This window comes from Antechinus flavipes, chromosome 2 (assembly GCF_016432865.1).
Source record: "Antechinus flavipes isolate AdamAnt ecotype Samford, QLD, Australia chromosome 2, AdamAnt_v2, whole genome shotgun sequence".
Lineage (NCBI taxonomy): Eukaryota > Metazoa > Chordata > Mammalia > Dasyuromorphia > Dasyuridae > Antechinus > Antechinus flavipes.
In genome coordinates this window covers 42,853,342-42,877,169 of record NC_067399.1, presented here as the reverse complement: position 1 = coordinate 42,877,169, position 23,828 = coordinate 42,853,342, and the positions used below count along the sequence as shown (strand labels likewise).

Sequence of the window (23,828 nt, the reverse complement as noted above, 5' to 3'; positions counted from 1 at the left end):
CTCAGGGCAAGGCAAAGACCACTGTGGCTTCAGAAGGCTAGGATGAAGTCGGGGTTTCACTTTTTCCTTTTATCAAACAGGGATGTATTGGGGCAGGGGGGCAGGCTTTATATTGATATGTTTTGCTAAAAGGAAGGGCTTCTATTTGAGGAGGAAGTAAAGGATAAAAAGCTGGTTAGGCATGTATAACAGATATTGGATTGCTTGCCATCTAGAAGAGGGGGTAGAGGGAAGTGGGGGAAAATTTGAAACACAAGGCTACACAAGGGTCAATGTCAAAAAATTATCCATGCATATGTTTTGAAAATAAAAAGCTTAAAAAAAAAAAAAGACAGCATGGTAGTGCGGTGGAAAGAGCACCAGCCCTGAAGTCAGGAAGATGCGAGTTCAAATCTGGTTTTTCAATATGATTTTCCTTTTAGTTATTTTATCATCGGTGTAACGATTGCTCCCAATTCTTGTCCCTTCACTCTCTGGTCAAATCCAGGTTTTTTGGGAAGATGGAAAAACTGGAGATTGTACTGATAGAGCTAATAGATGAGAAAAGACAGAAAATGAGATAGAACACAGCCAAAGTGACTGACTGCTGAGGAAATGGCATTAAGATAATTAAGCAGCAGTTTCCTCAACCTAAAGTAACAAAGATGGGGGAAGTCATGAAAGGGTTTGGAAGTGTACCCACCCAAAGAAATGCTCCCTAGCTGTGTGACCCTGGTTATGTTACTTAAAGAAAAAGAAAAAAAGAAAAGAAAGTTGGTTAGTGAAAGTAATGCAAAAAAAAAAAGTTCAGGACTAGAAACAATATTGTTATTATATTAAATTTAGTACACATTTTTCAATCATTGGGAAGGCCATGATCTCTCACAAAAACAAAAGAAATGTGTAATACCAACTGTGACAGACTTGGTTCAGTGATTCAAAGCAATCCCAATAGACTTTGGACAGAAAGTGTATCCGCATTCAGAAAAAGAACTGAGACTGAATGTAAATCAACATGCAATGTTCACTTTCTTTTTTCTGTTGTTTTTTTCCTTCCCTCTCTTTGGAGTTTTTTTCTTAACCCCCAATTGCCGCAGCAAAATAAATAAAAATTTAAAAAAATAAATAAAAGGCCACCTTGAGACCATGACCACAAGACGCCAACATTCAACGCATGTGGTTCTTTAATTTTGGTACAGCCCTTTCCATCCCTACTCCCAAAGTAATGGGTCTCATGGGACGGACAATCAGGTTGGACAGCAGTCTCAGGGCCGGGGAGATTGGGGATGGAGGGCAATATTGCAGCGGCACAGCCCAGGCTCCTGGGTGGGTAGTGGTTCCAGGTGGGTCCGGGGCCCAAGGGACTTTAGCCCTGAATCAGGGACCAATGGGTCCCGGAGAATGCTACAGTTTTTGTTAGGGCGGACGGCCAAGAGGAAGGGATGACTTAAGATGTCAGCAGCGTTCCACTCACTGTGGCGAGGTGAGACACCTGCCAGCGGACACAGCCGCCCTCAGTTCTTCAGGTCTCCCAGCCGCAGATGGGCGAAGGATGTGGCGAGCCTCAGGGCCTCCTGAAGGCAGCCCACATTCTTGCCGGTGGCCTGTGCTGACACATCTTTGCCACCTCCCTTGCCATCCATCAGTCCTGACACCTGTTGCACCCACTCGCTGGCCTTCAGACCCCTGTTGGCCGCATTCTAGAAGAGAAAAAAAGGGGACTCAGGGGACACACTGCAGGAAGGGTCAAGAGGTTGTGGTCTCAGCCTGGTGCCCAGCCATGACCCCAGAGATGCGCAAGTGGTAAACCCAGCCCCGACACTATTTGTTGCAGCCCAGGATGGGGGGGGGGGGCAGAGAATGGAAGGCCCCCCCTGGCCAGAGGACAGGGAGCATGGCCTTCTGGCCCCAGGACCCACCTGGGGGACTTGGCACAAGCAGATGATTTTGTTTGCCTCGTTGTCGACAGTGAAGAGCATGGCGGAGGTCTCTGGGGAGTGCGTCTTGAAAAGCTTCAGCGCTTCGTTCAGAGCCTGCAGGGACAGCCCGAGGTCAGGAGGCGGGAGGATGAGGTGTCCCGGGGAGCCCCGCCACCCCAACGTAAGGGTCCTTGGGCTTCAGCTCCTTGTCCTGTCCTGGGCTTTGCCACACAGACCAGGTATCCTCCTCTGGGACTTTCAGACTCCACCAGCTCTAGCTGGCGGGATGTCTGGGCCTGAGTGGCCTAGAGAGTTCTGAGATGGCAAGTTTGCCACCCTCAATCTGGGGGTGACCAGGGCTATGGTGCCCACACTCCTGCCTTCCCCATGTGTCCTGGAGCTCAGCTGAGTAGCAGGGAAAGAACACCAGGCCAGGGGAAGGGGCTCTAGAGAGGGTTCTGTGTCTGAGGGGAGAAGGCTGAACCACAGCCACAGCTGCCCAGCTCGGGCATTCGTCCCAGGACCTGAGTGAGTTACCTTGGCTGAAGCGCCGCTCTCCATCTCCATGATGACCAGGGGCTGATTGGGCTGACTTTCGATGAGCTGTTTGGTCCTCTCCAGCACCTGCAGACCCAACAGCCCAAGCTCAGGACCCGCTAGGCGGAAGCTTGTGTCCCCCATCAGACACGCGGTCCCTCCCCCGACTCACTCTTTTCTGAACATCTGCTTTGTTGGCTCGATCGAGGTCATCCATAATCTTCTTTAGAGCTCTGAGATTCTCTCTCAACTCATCCTTTTGCCACTGAGGAACCACTGTGGTGGCCAGCAGCTGAAACAAGAGCACTCGCGATCAAGACCCCCCCAAATTTTCCTCAGCTGTAACTCAAGGGAAGGCCGGGCTGGCTCATACCTCACCAAAGTCAGAAATTTCCCTCTGGAGGTCCTTGTTTGGAGCTGTCTGGGCCTTCACTTTAGCTTCCAACTCAGACAAAGATGTCTTCAAGCTGTCTGCTTTCCTGAGGGCCTAGAACGGGCGAGGGAGACTTCAGGCAGGAAGACAACTGCGTCCAGCCCCACCAGCTTCTAAGATCCGCCAACAGGGAGGCTGCCATTGTACATCATGAAGAGCCACCCCAGAAGCCAAGAACACGTGGCCCTTACTGAAGGGACCCCGAAACTCTAAAAATCCTTAAAGGAGAAAATCTCCTTCAACTTTGCCTCAGTGAGAGACTCCGTCCCAGGGAAACAAGACTAGTTTCCTTCTGTTCTGTTCAATTCTATTCAAATTCCAGTTCAAGCTGAAACCTAGCTTGTAGATGGGCCAACTAGGACTCCACCCAAAAGCCTCCTTCAGCTGATAGCCAAAGCTCCTATTATAAAAGAGCCAATCTAAAATCCTCTCTTTGCAGGGGCTCCAAACGTGCCATGCTATGCCATGCTAGGCTATACCATACTATGCACCAAGTAAGCCTCTGCCCACTGGATAATATTCTTTTCAGTGCCACCCTCTCTTTACCCTCACCTATTTCCCTAACCAGACTTCATAACTCTCTGTCAGGATTTCTAATCTTACTTCCCAATCCCCATAATAAACCTTTTATCAACTTTAGTTTTCGAGTCTGTAAATTCCTTTACAGAGAATCTCTGCGCCACCAGAAGGGAGTCCCCCAAACTCCCTAACCTTGGGCCGAATCCCGAGGGGGTACAGGGGAGCCAAACTTCTCCATTTGGTTCCCTGAACCCCAAACTTGCCACTACACATTTTCATTTAACTCTCTGACCACCAGAAACCCTAATCTCATTTTGGTTCCCTAAATCTAGACCTTATCATTTGGTTCCCTACTAAAGGGAACCCCAAAACCTAAACCTTAGCAATACCACTGGGCCAAAGACATCTCTTCAGACACTGGGCTGGTGTCAGAGGGGCCCCAAGAGCCTGAGAGTTACACAGAGCTTTTAATCTGTGAATGGCTCCATCTTTGAAATTAATAATAGCTGCTAATATTCAGGATTCTTTTAGGTTTTCAAAACTGTACATAGGTTATTTTATTTGATCCTCACAACAACCCTATGAGGTCAGTGCTATTATTATGCCCATTTTATGAATAAAGCTAAAGTAGAGTTCAATGACCTCTGCAGGGTCACACAGCTAGTAAACATCTGGGGCAGGATTTGAACTTTGGTCTTAAGGATTCCAGATCCAGGACCCCTTGCCCTCAGAAGCCTTCGGCCCCTCATGCTCACCTTCTGAGCCTCAGTGCCAGTGACAGCCACGATCCTCCGGATACCCTTGGCGATGGCTTCCTCACTCACAATCACCAAAGCTCCAGCATGACTTGAATTTTGCAAGTGCCTAAAAGAAACCACAGCCAGACATGAATGACCCCTAGCACCTGGCACAGTGGCCAGTACGGGCAGCTCTGCCCATACTTGCTGAACCAAGGCCCCACCGCCAGGCATCAAACGCTAGGGAGCCAAAGATAAGGAAAAGCCGACTCCTCCCCCGCCAAGGTAATCATTCACAGCAACTGGGAAACTATCAGCGAATCGAGGAACACAAAGGAAACCGAGTACCACTGTACCATAAGGAGTTCAGAGCCCAGCAAAGTCTCAGGCACTGATTCAGAAACCATATAATGCAAGTGGAAAGGATCTCCCAAAAGAAATGGAACAATGAGTAATTATGACCATGGCCCTTTGGCCCAAAGAAGGGAGGAGCAAACGTCCTTCCCTGGTTCCCTGGCTCTGCTGGGGCTGATATGCTAATAATGCTTTACTCTCTCTTCCCCTGTGCTTTCCTCTGTATCAGGACAGGAGAGTGAAAAATCTGGAAACAAAAGCACCAGAAGAAATCAGCTTTAAGAAGGCACATACTAGTTAAGCAGCAGCAGAGCTGGAAATGGGAACCGGGCGAGCCAGCCTTTGGCAGGGAGAGCAGGGAACACCTGGTTCAGCATCGTTAGCTCTGGGAGTGCATTCTGGCCCCGTAAGCTAGTCTCTCTGTGGCCCTGGACTTCTCCTTCCTCCAAGCGGCTTCCCAAGTGCCAGGGATAGGCAAAGTCCCTCAAGATGAGGGGCAGCTTGGCAAGGCTGACTGTGATCCTCTAATTCTGGGCGTCTTCCAACGTGTTTCTATAAAGTTCCCACTGTTTCAAACATGGCAATTCTCTGGCTATTGAGACAGTCATTTTGTGAGCTGCTCTGGGGATGTCTCTACTTTTCTTCTTTCTACATAATCCTAGAATACTGAAGCTGAAAGGGTCCTGAGAAATAATTCTGTCCTACCTCCTTTCTTTACAGAAAACACTGTGTCCAATGTAGAGCTAGTAAGTGGCAGAACTCAAATCCAATTCTAGATGGTCTAAATCTAAGATCCCATTCAACATTCACTAACATTTAAATGTTTGCCAGGGGTAATGGCCTGATCCAACCCTTGAAAGTATACAAACATAGGTAGACCTCTGTACTTACTGTTCTGGGTAAGGTTATCAGCCAGAAGAGAAGTTCTGAGAATAATCATTCTGGTGGCCCTCCTAGGAAGGTGCCAGCAGTCCTGCTGGGAGGGGGTGGGGTGAGGGATGTTTTAGACTCTCTAAAGGACAGAGGCTAGAACTCCCAAAAAGGCTCTGAGCTGCCCACTGAAGCAGAGACAAGTACAGAACAGAAGTCCCAGGGAGCTTGGGGCTCTGGCCAGGAGGCCTCACTGAGCCTTGACATCTGTCCTGCACCTGTTTCTTTTACTAACAGAGTTCCCCTATAACTGAAATAGCCACAACATTTGAGCCACAGGTGGTAGAATTAAGGAGCTGGCTCCACAGTATTCAATGGGGTCTCATTTAGGGGTTCAGAGACCCCACTGCTGACAGGTGGAGCTTTCTAGGGGGAATTAGCTGGAGGTCAGGGAAGAGTACTACTTTCTTCAGGTGCCACCAAATACCTCCGGCCCCTCTGAAATTCAAATATATATATAAAGCCACGTGGTCAGAATCAGTCTAGACACACCCGTATTCAAATAACTGAATAATAATGAATCTCAAACTCTTCTAAAGAATATCATTAGGTCTACTTTTACAGTCACAGATAAACTGTGGGGATGGGCCCCTTGTGGCTCTCACCTCCCTCGGAGGTCCCTGAAACAAGACAGGTTCATGGCAGTTCCTCCCCACCCATCATCAGACTGCTCCCAGGCCACTCACGTTCCCCCACAGAACTCCACTGAAGTGAGGGAGCCAGCAGGGCCTGAAGGATCATCCAGCAGCTTGCTCACGGGAATGCCAATGGAGACGACGCGCACAGGGTCAGGATAGGTTTCATCAAAAACAGCCCGCAAGCCTTGGATGGCTTTGGCCGCAGCCAGGGGGCAATCCTGGGCATACACAGGCTACGTGGGGAAGATGAGGCAGAGAGGGAAGAGTGAGAAAATAAAAGGTTTTTTGAGAGGTCAAAAATATTCTGAAGGCGAGGCAAGAATGGCAGATGGGGCTACCCTCAGTCTCCAACCCCATCTCCCCACTGGCCTGTCTAAGCCACAGAAAGTCATGGTGGTAGCTCTAGGGGGTCAGGAAATCTTTGCGTGGGAGGGATTTAGGGCACCAGGAAATGGGAAGTGCCGGTGTGGGAGTCGGGGCCGCAGCGAGCAGCAGTTCCCACCTTGGCCGCCTCGATCATGCCATTAGCGATCTTCTCCGTCTCCTTGATCTGCTGGGTGGACATCGCTCCCTTGGCAGTGAAATCAAAGCGGAGGCGGTCTGGAGCCACCAGGGAGCCCCTCTGATCCGCCTCCCCGAGCACAGAGCGCAAGGCGAAGTTCAGGATGTGGGTGGCGGTGTGGTTGCTCATGACAGGCCTCCGACGGGGCTGTGGGGAAAGGCCACAGGAAAGGCAGGGTCTGAGCCTTCCTCAAGGCTAAGCCAGATTAAAAGAATAAAAGCACGGGGGTGCCAGCCTTATTCCTCTCCCCCCAACACCAGGAGGAAGCCATCACTTAAAAGTTCAGATTTACAACAAAGCTGTGATCTAAGGCAATGGACTTGGGATGAAAAATGTCATCTGCGTGCAGAGAGAGAACTACAGAGATTGACCACCTATTGGGGGTTGGGGGGAGGGGAAAGGGGGAGGGAAAGAAGGGGGTTATTTGCTTTTTCTCCTGGTTTTCTCCCTTTTGGTCTCATTTTTCTTGCTCAGTATGGAAATATGTTTACAACAATTGCATATAGTTAAGGGGTATCAGATTACTTGCTGTCTTGGGGAGGAGGGAGAAAAATCTGAAACACCAAGTCTTTCAAAAATAAATGTTGAATGAGATGATTCAGGTCAGTTCCAATGATCTTGTGATAAAGAGAGCCAGCTACCCTAGAGAGAGGGCTGTGAAAACTAAGTGTGGATCACAACACAACATCCTCTCTCTTTTTGTTGTTGTTTGCTTGCATTTTGTTTTCTTTCTCATTTTTTCCTTTTTGCTCTAATTTTTCTTGTGCAGCAAGAGAATTGTATAAATACTTATGCCTACATTGGATTTAACATACATTGGATTACTTGTCATCTAGGAGAGGGGTGGGAGGAAAAGGGGGAAAATTTGGAACACAAGGTTTTGCAAGAGTCAGTGTTGAAAAAATAGCCATGCATGTATCTTAAAATTAAAAAAGACTAATTAAAAAAATGAATGTTGAAAACTATCTTTACGTGTACTTGGGAAAATGAAATACTCCTGAGGAAAAAAAAGTTGGAATTTAGTAAACTTCCATGTTATTTCATTAATTACAATTAGGTTATTGTAATTAATTACATCTAGTGTTAACAGCATTTATAAAATAATTCATAATTCACTTGTAGCACAACAGAGGAATGGATCTGGAGTCAAGAAGACTTGAATTCAAATCCTCAGAAACATAGCAGCTATGACAGTGTTTTTCAAAGTGTGGTGCAGTAAATCCTGGAGCATCTCTGAAATCCTTTCAGAAGGTCTAAAAATTCAAAATTGTTTTTTTTTTCTATTTATGATAAATATCTATTATGTAACCCATATAAAGAAAAACTCTTTGACATATTCTCAATAGTTGTTAATACCGTAAAGATACTGAGAAAAAGAGTTTGAGAACGACTGCCATAGGATGGTAGACAAGTCCTTTAATGTCTGCCTGCCTCAGTTTCCTCACCTGAACGATGGGGACAACAACAGCACCTACCTCTAGGGATTGTTATGAGGATCAAAACAAAACAACATTTGAAAAAACAAGCATTCTTGCTTTTATTTATTAGAATAGAAGGATCTTCTATTCTAATTGGGCAGACCACCTAGCTTTAGCTGGCATACAAGACAAACACATCATAGGCAGAAAAGAGCCTGGGGATGGGAAGGTACTGGTAGTAAGAGGGCCCTGGCAAAGTCCCACTGCAGATGACAGCCTGAGATCACAGAGGAGACACAGCCAGTGCAGGTGTACAGAGATGGGAGATGAGAGGGAGCATCAGGTGTGAGGAGCTTGAAGCAGGCCAGAAGGCTCTCTTCTAGGGTTGGAGGAGGGAATTAAAGTATTATAAAAGTGTAATGGCACAAAAGGGTCAGAGTTAAAGAGCTTTAAATGCCCAAGGGAAAAGTACATCATTTACTAAGTGGCAAATAGGGAGGATGGGTGTGAAATGGTCAGGTTGATAATTTAGGAAAATTATACAAATGAAATTATACAAATAAAAGCCTGTGCTCTAAGTTTTCACTGGTGGGCATATACCCCAAGGATGTTGCCAATTACAAGAATGGCCTCCTATACACAAACCTATTTCTGGCAGCACTTTTTGAGGTATCAAAGAAAAAACAAATGCTCACTGATTGGGAAATGGCTAAAGAAACCCTGGCACTCCAATGCAAAGGCAAATTTCTCTGCTTTAAGAAATAAGAAATATGATGAATACTGAGAATTGGGAAAAAAACTTAAATGTACTGATAAAAAATGAAGTAAGAATAGAAAAACAATATAAATGAAAAAGAACCATGACTAACTGCAAAAATACTGAACAGAATGATGCAAAATTGTAATGACCAAATGTGTCTCCAAAGAAAAGATAGAAGACACCTTCCCTTGATTTTTGGTGAGGTTGAGGGAAACACTGTATATAGTGACTGACTGTTTAAAGACCTTGGTTGTTGGTCCTGAACGCATTATATCCTTTTTTCCCCTTTTATTAGAGCTTTTTATTTATAGGATATATGCATGGATAATTTTTTAGCATTGACAACTGCAAAACCTTTTGTTCCAATTTTTTCCCTCCTTCCCCCATCCCCTCCCCCAATGGCAGGTTGACTGATAAAGTTAATATGTTCAAGTATAAGTTAAATACAATATATGTATACATGTCCAAAGAGTTATTTTGCTGTACAAAAAGAATTGTATGTCCCTTTTTTTCCTTCTTTACGATGAGGGGTGGCTCTTGGGGAAGGGACTGAAAGATGGATACTGCAGGAAATGTAGGTGACGTAAAAAATAACTAATTAGCTGATGTCACTCACCTCATCAATGAACAGTCGGACCCGATCCCCAACTCTCAGGCTCCCATAGACTGTCCCTATGTGGAGCACATATCCCCCTCGAACCTGAGCATCTTTGACTGTGAATTCAGTTTTCTAAAAAAGGTGAAGAGTGAGATTTAACAAAACAAACCAATAATTGAACATTGATTGACAATCAATGATGAAACAAAACAATAATTGAACAAACAATATTGAATATAACAAAACATAATTGAACAACTAACATCCATAATCAACTATCAGAAATAGAAAAGGGAATATGCCAGAACTGAGGAAGCAAAGCTCAACAGAGAAACCAAAACATGAATTCTTTCTTTTCCAGTGTGTATGGAAACTGGGGATCCTGGCAGAGGGATCTGCTCTTGTGTCTAGGGCTGTGGCTCTTCCCCCCTCCCCCTCCCACTGCCACCTGTCTCAGCAGGTCCCCTGGTCTGGCTAACAGGAAGCAGTCACACTTACATCCTCACTGCTGTCATCCTCCTTCACCAGGAAGCCCTCATCATAGATCTGCCCTCCTTGTTCAGCATAGAAACAGGTCTTATCTAGCACCACGCCACACTCTTGGCCCGTGGACACTTCGTCCACAAACATCTTCTCCCTGCGTAGGGCCTGTACTGTGGCCATGGGATTCTCAAACTCTGCAGGACAAGAAGAGAAGGTCAAGAACTGGCCAGTGCACATTATAGCAGCAGCTCACTGGACTTGGCAGGAGTGCCCGCCCTTCTCGTCCTGCCACATTTCTAAGCAGAAGCTGGTTAGGCAGACCAGCAAAGAGAAGAATGGGCACTGGGAGTCAGGCCTGCTGAAGGCCAACAAGTTCTGCCACCAACCAGCCAAGCAAGTCACCTTCCCTTCTCAGGTAAGATGAAAGTGGCCACAAATCCTCTTATTTCTTCCAAGGAGAATTCTATAATTGAGGGCTTTGGTCTTGTTTTAAAACTCCAGAAAGTGTAGATAAGGACAGAGATTCTCATTGCCACCTATATTCTTCAAATTATGCTTATTATCATACTTGCTAAAATTAACCCACGCTGGTAACCTAACTGCCATATGAGAAACAAAGAAATGGGATCTGGTGCAGCCAGAACACTCCCAAAACCGATAAATGAAATCAAAGGGATGGAAGGAGCATAAACATAGCAACATACCATAAGTGCCGCTGGAGTCTGACCGATAATTATATTTCAGGGAATCATCTGTGACCTTGAGACCCTTGACTCGAAGCTCTTCAATGGCATAAATGTCCAGCATGATGTGATCTTCCCCTCCAGCTCCCTTGCCTTGGGACTTTAGCTGGCAAAATAATAAATATGGGTCACATGGGACAAACACTAAGTATGCATCACCTCTATAGGTGGCTAAACCTCCCCATCAGGAAGACCCCAAAAAACAGGTTTGGTTTTGCAAAGGGAGGGGTGGGGAGATATCTCCTTGTTACCATTCAAATGCTACCTGAGCCAGTTTTCTCTCCTCCTCAAAGCCATTCATATCCACGACCAATCCTTTCTCCTCAGCAATCAGTCCAGTGAGATCCACTGGAAAACCATATGTATCATAGAGTAGCCATGCTGTGTCACCTGCGAAGAACATGGGCACAAAAAAGAGTGGGAGTCATGCCAGGAAAAATTGATGAGCTAGCTCCTTTCCCCCCCAGAAGAAATGGAAAGTGATAAAAGGAATAGAAAAGACTGCCATGGAAGAGAGCTATCTGTCTCTGAGTATGGTCCCTATCATGTCCATTTAATTTTCTTGGATTTTTCTTTCTGGAAAGAAAACCCTACCTTTATCTGGTGAGTACTTTAACCAAAGTGAGACCGATCTCTTAGTGGCCATAGAAGCCAACTGTCACTGGTCTGAAAGTGAAGCTAGGATATCAGAAGAAGAAATCGTGTTCTCACCTGGGATTGTCTTGCAATCTCCCAAACTTTGTATCTTCCTGTCCAGTATGCGCCGCCCTCTGCTCAGGGTCTTCAGAAACTGCACCTCTTCTTCGTTAATGATGTCCTTCACCATGTCTGGGTCCTTCTTTAGCTCAGGAAAGGCGTCACCCTATTACAGGAGGAACAAAGGGGTGCTGTCAGGAGCCTGTGGTGGCTGCCGGCCAATGCGGCTCCCCTCAGAATATTTGCTTTAGGAGAATGAACATACCAATGACTGGACAACCACATCCACAAGGGTAGCAAAGAAACCCTTTTTGGCATTGAGTTTTTCATGGGAGTATCGAATCGCCCGCCGGAGTATCCGCCTTAGCACATAGCTGGGAGAAGACAGAGTTTGGTCAAGTACTCAGAGATGCTCTAAGCCAGATTCTTTCTAGGAGCTCTTCTGGAAACTCACCTCAACAATTCAAGCGACCTTTTCACCCATTCTGTGATATTTTCCCAGGTCATTCCCACTCCCTCTACCACTGAAACATTTATAAATAAGCACAACAACAGGTTCAAGGTAGATAGTGCAACAATGGCTACTCTGCCTGCAAACCAAGTAAACTCAAATGACCACTGATGGAAAATCAGAGTGCAGGCGATACCATCCATGATATTACACCAGTGCCTCCTGGTTCTGCAAGAAAACTTTCTGAGACTTCAAGTCATAATCTAAAGGCCAATTCCTTTGGATTCCAAGCCCTCATATCACTTAAATGGGTTTCTCCTATAGTTAAAAGTCTCTTCTAGACATTTACATTGATGGTTCTCAGAATTACTATAAGCCCTCACCTCTCTCCTAACTTCCAGAATTGCACCACAGACACAGATCACTACATGCACAAATGAATTCACCATCTTTCCTTTAAAACCCTCCCCATTTCCAAGGGTATTCCCATCTTCCCAGGTCTCCAAGTTCACACTGTGTCATCCTCAACTCCTCATTCTCTCCCTCCTTACATAATCTCTGGTATGTTCCCCCCTTGTACTTCTGCACTAGCCACTGCTTCAAGCTTCTGCCCATTCCTGTCCATCTTTGACTAAGCTTCCAAAATTATCTTAAGATTCCGGCCTGGACATGTCACTCCCCTACTCAATCAACTCCAGTATCAACTCCAGTATCAACTCCCTATCACCACCCAGTATAGTATAGTGAAAGCATTTCTGATAAGAAAAACCATAGAAAACTTTTTCCTTTAATACAGTTTTTGTCATTTATGTGAAATATAACCCGAAACTAAAATTGGGAAATCTAAAAATCAATTACTTATACCTTAAGTATCTGCTGTTTGCAGCACTGTGTTAAACCAAGGATTCAAAGACAGACAAAAACAGGTTGGCAAGAAAAATAATAAAATCCTATTACTTTGTACTCAACAGGTACAGAGATTTAAATGGCGGAATCTTTTGAGACTTGCTCAAATTCTTCTCCCTCTCCTTGGTGTCAAAGCACCAGCCTGGTAAAGAGCTGTTCAGGCCAAGAATGGGCTCACCCTCGGCCTGTATTGTCGGGTCGGCCACCGTCGGCCAGGGCCACTGTGAGGGTACGTGCATGGTCAGCCAGCACCCGGTACGCCATATCTATCCCGTCTACATCATCAGCTCCAACCTGCCCTGTGTACTGCCGAACACCAGTGCCCTGTAAGAAAAACATAGCAAAGTAGTTCTGGAAGGAAGGTGCCATTGAGCCTTGAGAAGACGTGGGAGGAATCATGGTTTCTTTCATGTAGCTGCTGGATTATGATGTAGAAGAGGGATGCGATTTGTTTGATTCCAGAGAACAGAAGCAAGACCAAGGTGGACACTGCAAAGAGGCCACTTATGATGGGAGGACAAACACCCAACAATTAGGGCTGTCCCAGTGTGGGGTAGTCTGCCCTCACTAGGGGTTATGATAGGGATTTCTTTGGACTCTTTGTTCTGTCATTTTAGTTGTGTCCAACTCTCTGTGACCCCATTCTGGGTTTTCTTGGCAAAGATGTTCGATTAGTTAGCCATTTCCCTCTTACTTTACAGGTGAGGAAACTGAGGCTGACAGAGAGAAGTGACTTGCCCAGGATCACCCAGCTAGGAAGAGTCTGAGGCTGGACTTGAACTCAGCAAGATGAGTCTTCCTAACTCCCAGCCCAGCGCTCTCTGTGCCATGGGGCCCACTGGCTGCCCGTTTTGGGTCAGCTTGGATGAAATGGCTGCTAAGGAGCCCTTCGACCCAAATTGTAAATCCAGGACATGAGACAATTCACAAGCTAACATGCTTGATGATGCTCCTAACTACTCTCCTAAGTCATTGGGCCCTGGCCTTTCTGGAGTTGGACAAGAAAGGGAACACACACAGGGGACCAGAAAGATGTCTTTCCCCTTTTCCACCTCTCAGCATAGGGGCTTGCATACAATAGGAGCTTAATAAACTGTTGATGAATGAATGAATCTCTGGTTACACTGCTAAGCCCTAGCTACTGTCCCAAGCAGTAGCTGTGGGACACAGGCTCATACCTTCTGAATGGCTTCAAAGTAGGGGACGAACAGGTCTGTATCGTAGTTGGACATCTTGTTCTGTAACACGGACACCAGGCGCTCCAGACCCATTCCTGTATCAATGCTTTTCTTGGGAAGGGGTTTCAGGTTGCCATCAGTTTCCCTGCATGATTCAGAGAAAATCTAACATGAATCATGGGATCCAGGCTGAGGTCACCCAAGTCTTTGGCCTTTGAAAGACAAACTGTGCTCACTTGTTTTTCCACAATAGAAACAGAACTGAGATAAAATGAAGTTCTAAAAAGTTAGTTTTAAAATAGCAGGCTTAAGTCAAAAATGAGATTTCAGGGAAAACTTATGAACTTTTCCGGACCTAAAGCAGAATTTGGTTCACATGATAAGGAGTCATCACTAAGATAAGAATATCCCAAGAAAAAAAATTCAGACCTGACCTTTTTTGGGGGGGAAGGGAGGAAGGAGGGAGGAAAGCAGAAAAACATAATAAAATGAAAATTTCCTCCTCCAAAAGGACAGTTCCATTCCTTTAGTGCTTTTCCCAGTTTAGGGTCATCATTCACAAAGGGAAAGCTTCAGCTCATGAAAACTCCCTGATGGTAACAACTACCATCCTCTTATTTCTGAGTCTGCTTTTTCCCCTCGTGGTGAAGTATGAATGAAAGATTCTAAAGTAACTTAAACTGTTGGGGCCAGGTTTTTTATTTTTTTTTGCTCCAGACACTCCTAGGGAGGAATCTCCCTTTCCCAATGCAGATTGCTTTCTGCTCTGCAACTTCCAAGCCTAGAGAACTGCCCGGGGCAGGGAGAAGTAAAGGGATTTTGCCAAGGGTTACACAGTCCTGTATGTCAGAAGCAAGACTTGAACCCAGGTCTCCCTGGCCCTCTGTCTCTAACCTGCCATGTCCTACACTGCAAACACCTACTTCCTGACATGCTCCAATGAAAGAAAGGAGGCAGCACATCACCTGTTGAATTGGATGAACACTAGATTCCAAATCTCCAGGACGTTGGGGTCATCCTGATTGACGAGATGTGCAGCATCGCGGCCACCAATCCGGTCATAGTGGATTTCGCTGCAAGGCCCGCAGGGGCCGGTGTCTCCCATTTCCCAGAAATTATCTTTCATGTTGCCAGGAAGAATTTTGCTGTCCTCAAGCCTGCCCAAAGAATCCAGAATCAGAGATGTAGGCACACCGACCTAACTCAGGTCTGGGCAGTAATTAGTAAGAAGGGCTTCCGCTCCTCAGGAAGGCACACGCTCCTGATTCCACTGCTGTAGTGGCCCCACAAGGTCCCAATTAGGCAAGGCCCTAATGTGGGCCTAGTTCCATGGGAGACACCTGCCTCATACTTGGGGCGGGCAGATCCGCCAAGACCTGGCTCCCTAAAGAGAGAAGGTTTGGACAGACAAGGGGGTCAGGGAGCTGGACAGAGGCAGCCACATATGAGTTAAATCCTGAATGAAGTGCTCAGAAAGCAGAGGTGAGGAGGGAGAGATTTCCAGGCCTGGAAAAGCTCGAGCTAGTGCTGCTGGGAGCTGGGTGAAAGTGAATGAGAGAACGCTCAGCTGGGAAGCAGAAAGACCAGCTAGAAGATGTTAAAATGGGCCAGAGAGGATGAAAGCCCAAACTCACATTTTGATAGTGTAGTAAAGAGTAAAGGATATATTGACATATTTAAAAACGCTATAGAAATAGAATGAAGTGTGTAATGGAAGGTGGGAGGGAGAGAATGCAAATGCTTGTTAAATGAAAAATAAATATTTTTAAAAAAGAGAATCAAGACACTGACTCTCTTTTTAATGACTTGGCCAATGATTTCTCTAGGATGATCCCTAAATCTTCACCTCCAGCTCTGATCTTACTATGCTTCACTTCTGCATTTCTACTTAAACATTACAGTCAAATTTAATATACCCAGAGCTAAAATAATCCCTCCTAATTTAACTAATTTAAATTAGTTATCCCCGTCAACCTCTCCATCAGACACACCATCATTCTTTAAATCTCTCAGGCTACAAAACTTCAGAAGTAATTACTTTTCCCCTTTACAACACCTTCTATATTCTTAAGGCTCTGTATGACAGGGCAGGAATACCTGATAAAGTGGTTAAATACTTCATCCAAGTTCATGCAGCTCAGGATCAGAACTCATCTATTGTGTCTTCATCTCATCCCCCATAGGATATGACCTAATGAGACCATCCTCCCCTCACTACCTTTCATTTGTTCAGGCTGCTAACCACGTTTTCCTGTACCAGGATGCCTTCTTTCTTCTTCAAATGCTATCAATGCTTCATAACCCAATTCAAATCACACCTATTCCACCACCACTGTTTCTCCTTTTCTGAGCCCGCAAAGAAATCAAGAGTCTGCGTGACACAGTTTAACCCTCAATGTACTATCTTCTCTGGTTCTCCAGCTGTTTCATGAATGCTAATTCTCTTCCCAATGTTGCTATCTCATCTATTTCACCCCAATCCTGGGTTTGCTCAATGAATGCCTGTTGACTGAGTAAGACACTCTGATGATAGCTCCCTTTCTGCTCCTTTTAGCATCAGCTCGCTTTCACTTTCCTTCTAAAGAGCTTCATATTCCCTCAAAATGGCCCTCAAGGGTGGCAACCTCACAGGGACCAGGAATCCTTTCCCCATTCTTTGTTCCTAATTGTAAAACTATGTGCTCACATTAAAGCAATCCTGTCAGTTGGAAATGGGGGTAGGATGGAGAGGTGTGGCAATTAAATAATTGTGTCATGTGAAATTTCCTAGTAAATGCTCCTATTGCTTCCCTGATGTCACCTCTCCCTTATCACGGGCTCTAAGGCTTGGGAAGGGATAGGTGCGACTGGACAGAGGATTTCCACAACCTCCCACAGTCCTGCGTGAGACTGCTGGAGGCAGATTGGGGCAGCATAGCTGCCTTTATCTGCTTTATTTCCCCAAACCTCTTCTGACTCCCTAAGGAATTGCTTCTCTCTGAAGGCATTGGAATGTTTTCAATAAAAGGGCTGTTTGAACCCTTGGGCTCTGAGTCATCTATCAGGTACCATTGTACCAATAGTACAAATGGATCCTCCTGCCTTGGAGGCCATTGGAAAGCCTGAGGGGGATGAAGGGAAGAAAGAATGGGAATAGAGGGCAGCCTCACCAAATCTCTTAATTTCTCACTACCTCTGTTCTGTCTGTAAAACGAAAAAAACAAAACAAACAAAGAGATAAACATTAAAACAGACACACAAAAAACAAAATCCTCTCTCTTCTTCCCAGGCCAATGTGAAGACAAAGGAGAATGTGATAGTCTTGAGAAGAATGAGAAAAACTGACATCGAGAAGCAGAAAATGGGATTTTAGGACTTCACGTGTGTGTGTGTGTGTGTGTGTGTGTGTGTGTGTGAGAGAGAGAGAGAGAGAGAGAGAGAGAGAGAGAGAGAGAGAGAGAGAATGATCAAGAACTGCTCTGGTCTCCACTTCAAAGGAAGTACCAATGAAATTAGAGGCCTAGAGAAAAAAAAATACAGACACACGCTGCTGACTGTCTAGATATACAGGATTACAAAGTAGGGAAAACACAGGATTGAATGGTAGTTATAGTGTTTTAATGGTTTTTTGGGGGGGCAGGAGAAGGTCCTTCTACTCTCTCTATTCTTCCTTGATACCTTTATATTTTCACAAAGGACAAATTGGTTTTGTATCAAAAACTAACAAGAGAGTATTGAGTAATAAGCAAGCAAGGTATGTACCAAGGGACAAAGATGGTGAATTCCCAACTCAAAGCATGAAATAAACTAACCAAAGTGACGCAAGAGAAATGGGATAAATACCAACACAAAATAGCAATTCTTTGGATGAAAAATCATCTTGCACTCATTTATATTCTGGATTACTTGCATATATTCCTACCCCAAGTTCTGCCAGATCTGCTTGCATTCCAAGTCTGGTTCTAAACCAGCTGCTTCATTTCCTCCAAAGTAGGTGACATACAGTCTGTTTACTGGGATGCCAAACTCCTGGGTAAGAAGTTCCAAGGCCATCTTACAGGCAAGTTCCTGCATAAAGCACGAGAAGAGTTAATGGAACTACTCATTTTGTGTTGATAAAATAACAAATAACAATTCAAGTCAAGAGCCACACCGCTACAATCCCGCCCTTCCCCCTCCCCCCCCCCCCAATACAGAGGCAGCCTGCATTCCAAACTCATTAATGTTCAAGGTGGACACTGAGAAACCCATGTGGGAAAACAGAAGTTATGAAATATAGGCTTCTTAAGATGCTTTTTTTCTATGGTGAAAACAAGTTGACTCTTTCAATCCAGATAATCATTTTGTTCAAAAACATGCCATGGTTTACCTTAAAATAATCCCCAAAAGACCAGGAGCCCAACATCTCAAAGAAGGTGTGGTGATAAACATCCTTTCCCACATCATCTAGGTCATTATGCTTGCCCCCAGCTCGGATACACTTCTGGGTGTTAGCAGCTCTGCTCAACTTGGCCATAGGGTGAGAGGGATCAATTGTGTTAAGGAAGATGGGCTTGAACTAGAGAAAAAAAAGGAAGAAATTTCAACTTCAGAAACTACTTAAGATCTGTACCTCAAAAGTAGAGTTATACATAGCAGGCTCACACACACACTTGAAAAAATTGCTCTTTATCCAGGGTCCCAAAGGCTATGGAAAAGAAAAAGTCAGCTGATAACAGGAAATATTTCTATAAGATTAGGGCAAAGAAACTGTCCCATTCCTCCAGATAAGGAATGGTCTGTGGAAAAAAAAAAAAATTCGGGCAGCTAGGTAGGATAGTGGTTACAATAACAGCCCTGAAGTAAGGAGGATCTGAGTTCCAAGCTAGCCTCAGACACTTACCACATCCTAGCAGTGTGACCTTGGGCAAGTCAACCTGACCCCAATTGCCTCAGCAAAAAAAAAAATTCCAGTTTATTCTTTGGCAAGGATGTCAGGGAAACAAAAATATCATTATTGATATTTAACAAATTCTTTCCAGATAAAACCTACCCATCTGTCTTGAAGATACACAAGGATAGCAGTATAAGAAATTATGGAATTCTTTGAATACTCCTGGTAAGATAAACAGCAATTAAGGAAAATTTACTCTCAAAGATGTTACTTAAATGTATTCCTCAAAATAGGCATAATTGAAAACCAAAGACTCACAGAACTTTAAAGGTAGAAGGGGGGGATGGCCCATCCCCCCACCTAACACTCAGAGAGGGAAAAGCATTAAATTCCACACCAAGCAATAGAACTAGAAATAGAATTATAATTCCTCTTCTTCAATGGGGCAAATAACAATTTAAAAACACAAGATTAGAATGACATCGCAGAAAGAGCAGTGGATTGCGTAGTCAGAGGGTCCAGGGCCAGATCCCATCTACGTTTCTTGGCTGTTTGAGATTCTTGGGGACAGACAGATGGCACAGTGGTTAGAGTGCCATTCCTGGATTTGGGAGAACGGAGTTCAAATTCTGCCTTACTCACTTAAACTTACTAGTTATATGACCCTGGGCAAGTCGCTTAATCCCAATTGCCTCTCCAAAAGCAAAATAAAAATATGAGGAGGGGAGAGGGAGGAGAAATGCTCTTGGCCAAATCACTTAACTTCTTCAGGCTCAGTTTTCTCAACTAAAAGAGGTCCTGAACTAGATGGCCCAAATGGTGTCTCTAAGCTTTAAATATATGATCCCATTCTCCTTTGGAGAAACAAAATCTCCAAATGTTGGTCATTTTCTTTAATGATCCAACTTCTCCAAATGGGAATTATAATGGAGACTGGGATTAGCAGCTGTTGCTGCAAAGGCACTGGTGTATGACTTGGAATGGTGGTAAAGCAGTTCTGGAGGGTCCAAATCAATGGAAAATGAAGTTTCTGAGTCCTGCGGTTCTTTGAAAGTATCAAAGCAGATATTAATTGAAAGTGATTAGCACAATGTCTAGCACATAGTGCTACATGAATACTAGCTGCTTTCATAAAAGAGATCTTGAAGGAAAAGTCTATACTTCTCTCCCAAGAAACTGAATCATGTCCTAGCTTTGAATATCTCTGTAGTAACCTTTCTCTTGCCTCTCATTATTTCCATGCTTAAACATAAACAGCAAATCCCCATTCTGTGGGCAAGCCTACCTGGTTCATGCCAGCATTAGCAAAAAGAAGAGTGGGATCATCGAGTGGAATTGTGGCAGAGGAATGGACATAGGTGTGCTGGTTTCTCTTGAAGAAATCAATGAACCGCTGCCGGATTTCACGGGCAGTTAATGTTGACTCCATCTTGGAAAAAACACTCAAAGCTGACCAGGGATATAGAGAAACAATGTTAATGAAATCTGGAGCTATTAATTAAAGGACCGCCATATACAAGATTCTGGGATCTCAAGCCAAGCCAAATCAGACCAGAGGAAATGATATTATTCAGTTTCAGAATTGATGAAAATCCTTACATTGCTGAGCAAGTACCTAAAAGTTCGGTGCCTCATCAATCATTCTTTCTTCTTGAACCCTCTCCCAATCTTTGCGATCAACCATGGAGTTCGACTGAATTTGAGAAATACTTTCTGAGTACCAAGAACTCTATTGTTTTACTCTTCTTTCCCCCAAATAATGTAAATGATGTAAACTAGGGGCTCGGGGTCGCTCATAGCACGATAAAAAGCCAGCTGACCGGGTCTACAAGCTTTCCCTCAGACACAAGGCAATGGAAAGGTTCAGAGAGCACAATCAATCACAAGAGAGAAAAGATGAGGACGCTTTTCAACCAGTAGTCCATTCAAACCCCGAGACATTCTAGGTCAGCATCCTCCTTCTGTAACAATGGCCCACACTGCTGGGAGGGATAGTGACACAGAAACGTGAAATATTTATGAAATAAAAGTCGCAGACAAAATGAGGGTTCCACCGGCGTCCCCACATTATTGTCCAGCATGGGGTCTGACCCGAGCTGTGCAGCACGGTCACGTGGCCGCGAGGAGGGGAGTCTACAGCGGGGAAGGTCCACCAGGACCCAAAACAAGGCGAGGAAGGCTCTTTCTCCCAAAGGGGTTTTTTAAAGCCCCGGGTAGGCGGAATTATAAAAAAACCCCAACATAAAACCAACCAAAGAAAAAACGCCGTGTTGATTCAGTTCTCCGTTCGTTCCCCAGGGGTGCTTAAAGCTCAGTGACGCTGGGGCAGGTGTAGACAGGGAGCCCTTCACTCACCCCCACTCCCTCCTCCCGCCCTCACAGAGATGGCCGGAGAATCCGGGAAGAAACCTCGTCCCCCCCGCGGCCGACCTGCCCGACTCCTGGGGAGTCCGGACCCCCGGAGGAGGCCCGATGGCCGCGGCCGCCGCCGCTTCCATTCCCGGGGCGCCGGAACTCCTCCAGGACGCCGTACCTCGCACCCGGCTCTCCGGTCTCGGGGGACACTGCAGGGTTCGCACCACTCTCCGACCCCGACCCGTTCCCACCTCCCCGGGCACTCCGGCCACTTCTCCAGCCGCCGCGAGGCCGTTACCTGAGACGGACCAAGATTGCCGTATCCGTCAGCTCAAGATCAGCCGGACTCCACACAAGTCTTGCCAGCTGCCCTGCCCGTGTTCCAATCGGAGCGAGAGGACTGAGAGCGAAGGTGCGGCTGCCGGAGCACGGCGGCCGCCGATTGGTTCTCTGCCCCGCCAATCAATCCCGGCATCCGCAGCTGCCCCGTACCGCACCAAGCGCGGGGCGTAGTAAGCCGGCTGATGCAATGGCGCCGAAAGCGGAGGGGCGGGGTCTGTCACGTGACGCTGACTCCAACTGGCCTGGTGATCCAGGCCGCCATTTTCTTTTGCCGAGAGATGAGACGGCCAGAGCTTTGACCTCATTCGATGCTGGACACTGGTGCTCCAAGTCCAGTGACTGGCCAGAATACCGCTGTCCTGACTTTGCGTGGTCATGCTTTGGGGACGTTGGCGAGAGGCAACGGATAAAGACCCTGAGCTGGGTCTGTGGAAAGGGTGCCAGTTTGAGGCCTCGAGCCAGGCCTTGAGGCCCAGGTGGGGGAAGGCCCCGGCTGGCCAGAGACAAGTGTCAGGGCCCTGGGAGACGGGGCTGTGGATATAGGCCGTGTCTGCTCCCCCAAATCTCTCGGTGTCTGCAGGCCGGTGCCCTCAAGAAAGGGCCCAAACGTAGGGCATGCAGGGGAGCCCCAGAGAGGAGAGGGAGCCGGGTCGGGAGCAGGAGCACGCCAGGCCCGGGAGGCAGCAAGGGACAAGGCCCCGAGGCTGGAGATACCGCTCCGGCGGCCGCAGAGTAGGACTGATGCAGGGAGCCCAGAGCAGCGAGGCTGGACGGCAGAAGGTGGCCACATGGGGACAGTGGGCCGGAGTGCAGGAGAGGGTTCTTCGAGGAGCCGTGGCTGAAAATGCTGACTCACTTAGGAGAGAGGTGAGGGCTGGATGCCGAGTGGTGGGAGTAATCCACAGGGAGAGAAGTGAGGCTCCCGGGCGGGGTCCGGGCGGGGGGTGGTGCCCGCAGTCAGTGGGGGGGCCTGCGGCTCCAGAAAGAGAGTGGGGTCAAGAGCGGCAAAAGCTGCAGAGAAAAGGCCCATGGTGGGCACCAAGGAACCTGGCATCGCGCAGGCCGCGCCGGGAGAGCGGCCCCTGAGCCCAGTGGTGGAGCTGGGCATTGTGCCCCGAGGCCCCGTGGTTACAGTTTGGCCTTGGTTGAACCTGCCAAGAAAATAGGAGGCGCCCGGCCTAGGGGCAGTCAACAAACATTAGGGACTGTTTTGTGCCAAGACACAGAAGATTCAGAGCCAGTAATGGGGTAGAGCTTATATTTGAGGAAAATGGAGTTATCTGCAGATTTTTAAAAATGCAGTATACATAAAGAATAAACCCAAAGTACTGGGGATGGAGGGTGGGGGGAGGAGGAATGGGATCAGGAGGAGCCTCCTCTGGGAGACAGAGTACTGTTAACTTAGTCTTGAGGGGAGTTCAGTACTATGGTGGGTAAAAGCTAAATCAACTGAGAGTATTGATTTATTAAGCAATTCATGCAATTGCATCACAGATCTGTACCAGATCTCTTCACCTGAGGGCTGGATCCCAGGTAGAGGGGGAGACAGACTTTTATACTTTAAAACAAGTTATTAAATAAGACCAATTAATTAAAAGGAAGTTAACCAAAATACACTATTACTAATCTGATTTCTAATTGGAGGATAGGTTAGAGACCTTCCAGATTGGGAGAGGGAGTGCAAATAGGCTGACCTGAAATCAGAAAAAGAGTTGTCCTACTACCCCCTAGGTGTCTGTAAACAATCAAAGGAACATGGAAACAGTAACTGATAATACTGCCTCAGTTTTCAGATAAAGACATAGGGGTTATTTGAGATGTGTACTTACAAGAAAATTCATGTCAATCTTGGAATCTGACCAGAAACTGAGGTCTTGAGTTAGGGGGTAAAGGACCACTCCGTTAGAATCAGGTTACAGTCTGATGATGGCTGCAAAAATCGGTATGAGTTTAGAACGCACTAGTCACAGAACTTTTGGAGTGGAGTCTCTAAATATTCACATTCTTTCTGTTTCTTCTGAGCTGATTCAATTCTGCTTTGCTCATAGAGCACAGCACTTTTCTCTAATGAGGGCATGCCATGCTGGATGGTCTTGTGCCAGAATGTCCCCTGTCATGTAGTCAGTTCTAAAGTTCTTTAGAGAGGTCTTTGAGAGTATCTTTGTTTTGCTTTTTTTGACCACTGAGTGAATGCTTAAAATAATTATATGAGTTCTTCATAAATAGTCTTTTAGGCAGGCATGTATTCAAACTACATGAATGGTCTCTTTTATTCTAGTAACTCATTCCCAATGTCCATTTAATCAGCACATTTTGTCTTGAGTCCCAATTGAACCAGGAAGTTGTCTGGTCCTTGGATAACTTCTCTTGGATACAGGGAAATGGACCTCATTCCCAGGGCAGCTCTGCTTCTCTGGTTCCTAAACTTCTGTAGGATA

The 23,828-nt window shown here is 46.0% G+C and overlaps 1 protein-coding gene across 2 annotated transcripts; it reads right to left on the bottom strand.

Moving 5' to 3' along the window:
• Positions 1-1,145: 1,145 nt before the first annotated feature.
• On the bottom strand, positions 1,146-21,461 carry AARS1 (alanyl-tRNA synthetase 1). Of its 2 annotated transcripts, none has more exons than XM_051974633.1 (21): positions 21,347-21,461; positions 19,979-20,142; positions 18,190-18,378; positions 17,743-17,888; positions 14,807-14,998; positions 13,842-13,986; positions 12,842-12,987; positions 11,572-11,680; positions 11,322-11,472; positions 10,876-11,000; positions 10,572-10,716; positions 9,883-10,061; positions 9,403-9,516; positions 6,549-6,755; positions 6,095-6,279; positions 4,143-4,251; positions 2,809-2,922; positions 2,608-2,727; positions 2,436-2,522; positions 1,899-2,012; positions 1,146-1,679 (listed from the first exon to the last, which is right to left on the bottom strand). In XM_051974633.1, the coding sequence occupies exons 2-21, from the start codon at positions 20,120-20,122 to the stop codon at positions 1,494-1,496; spliced, it is 2,907 nt and encodes a 968-aa protein (XP_051830593.1). In that variant the 5' UTR covers positions 20,123-20,142; positions 21,347-21,461; the 3' UTR covers positions 1,146-1,493. The 2 variants fall into 2 exon arrangements, with proteins under 2 accessions (XP_051830593.1, XP_051830594.1); XM_051974634.1 differs by lacking the exon at positions 21,347-21,461 and adding an exon at positions 21,227-21,336.
• Positions 21,462-23,828: the final 2,367 nt, after the last annotated feature.

Coding starts and splice junctions, on each gene's coding strand:
- AARS1 (XM_051974633.1), bottom strand. CDS start 20,122: ATGGAGTCAACATTAACTGCCCGTGAAATCCGGCAGCGGTTCATTGAT. Junction 13,987..14,806: donor GTGTTCATCCAATTCAACAG/GTGATGTGCTGC, acceptor TGAATCATGCAG/GGAAACTGATGGCAACCTGA. Junction 2,923..4,142: donor CTGGCACTGAGGCTCAGAAG/GTGAGCATGAGG, acceptor CGCCCGTTCTAG/GCCCTCAGGAAAGCAGACAG.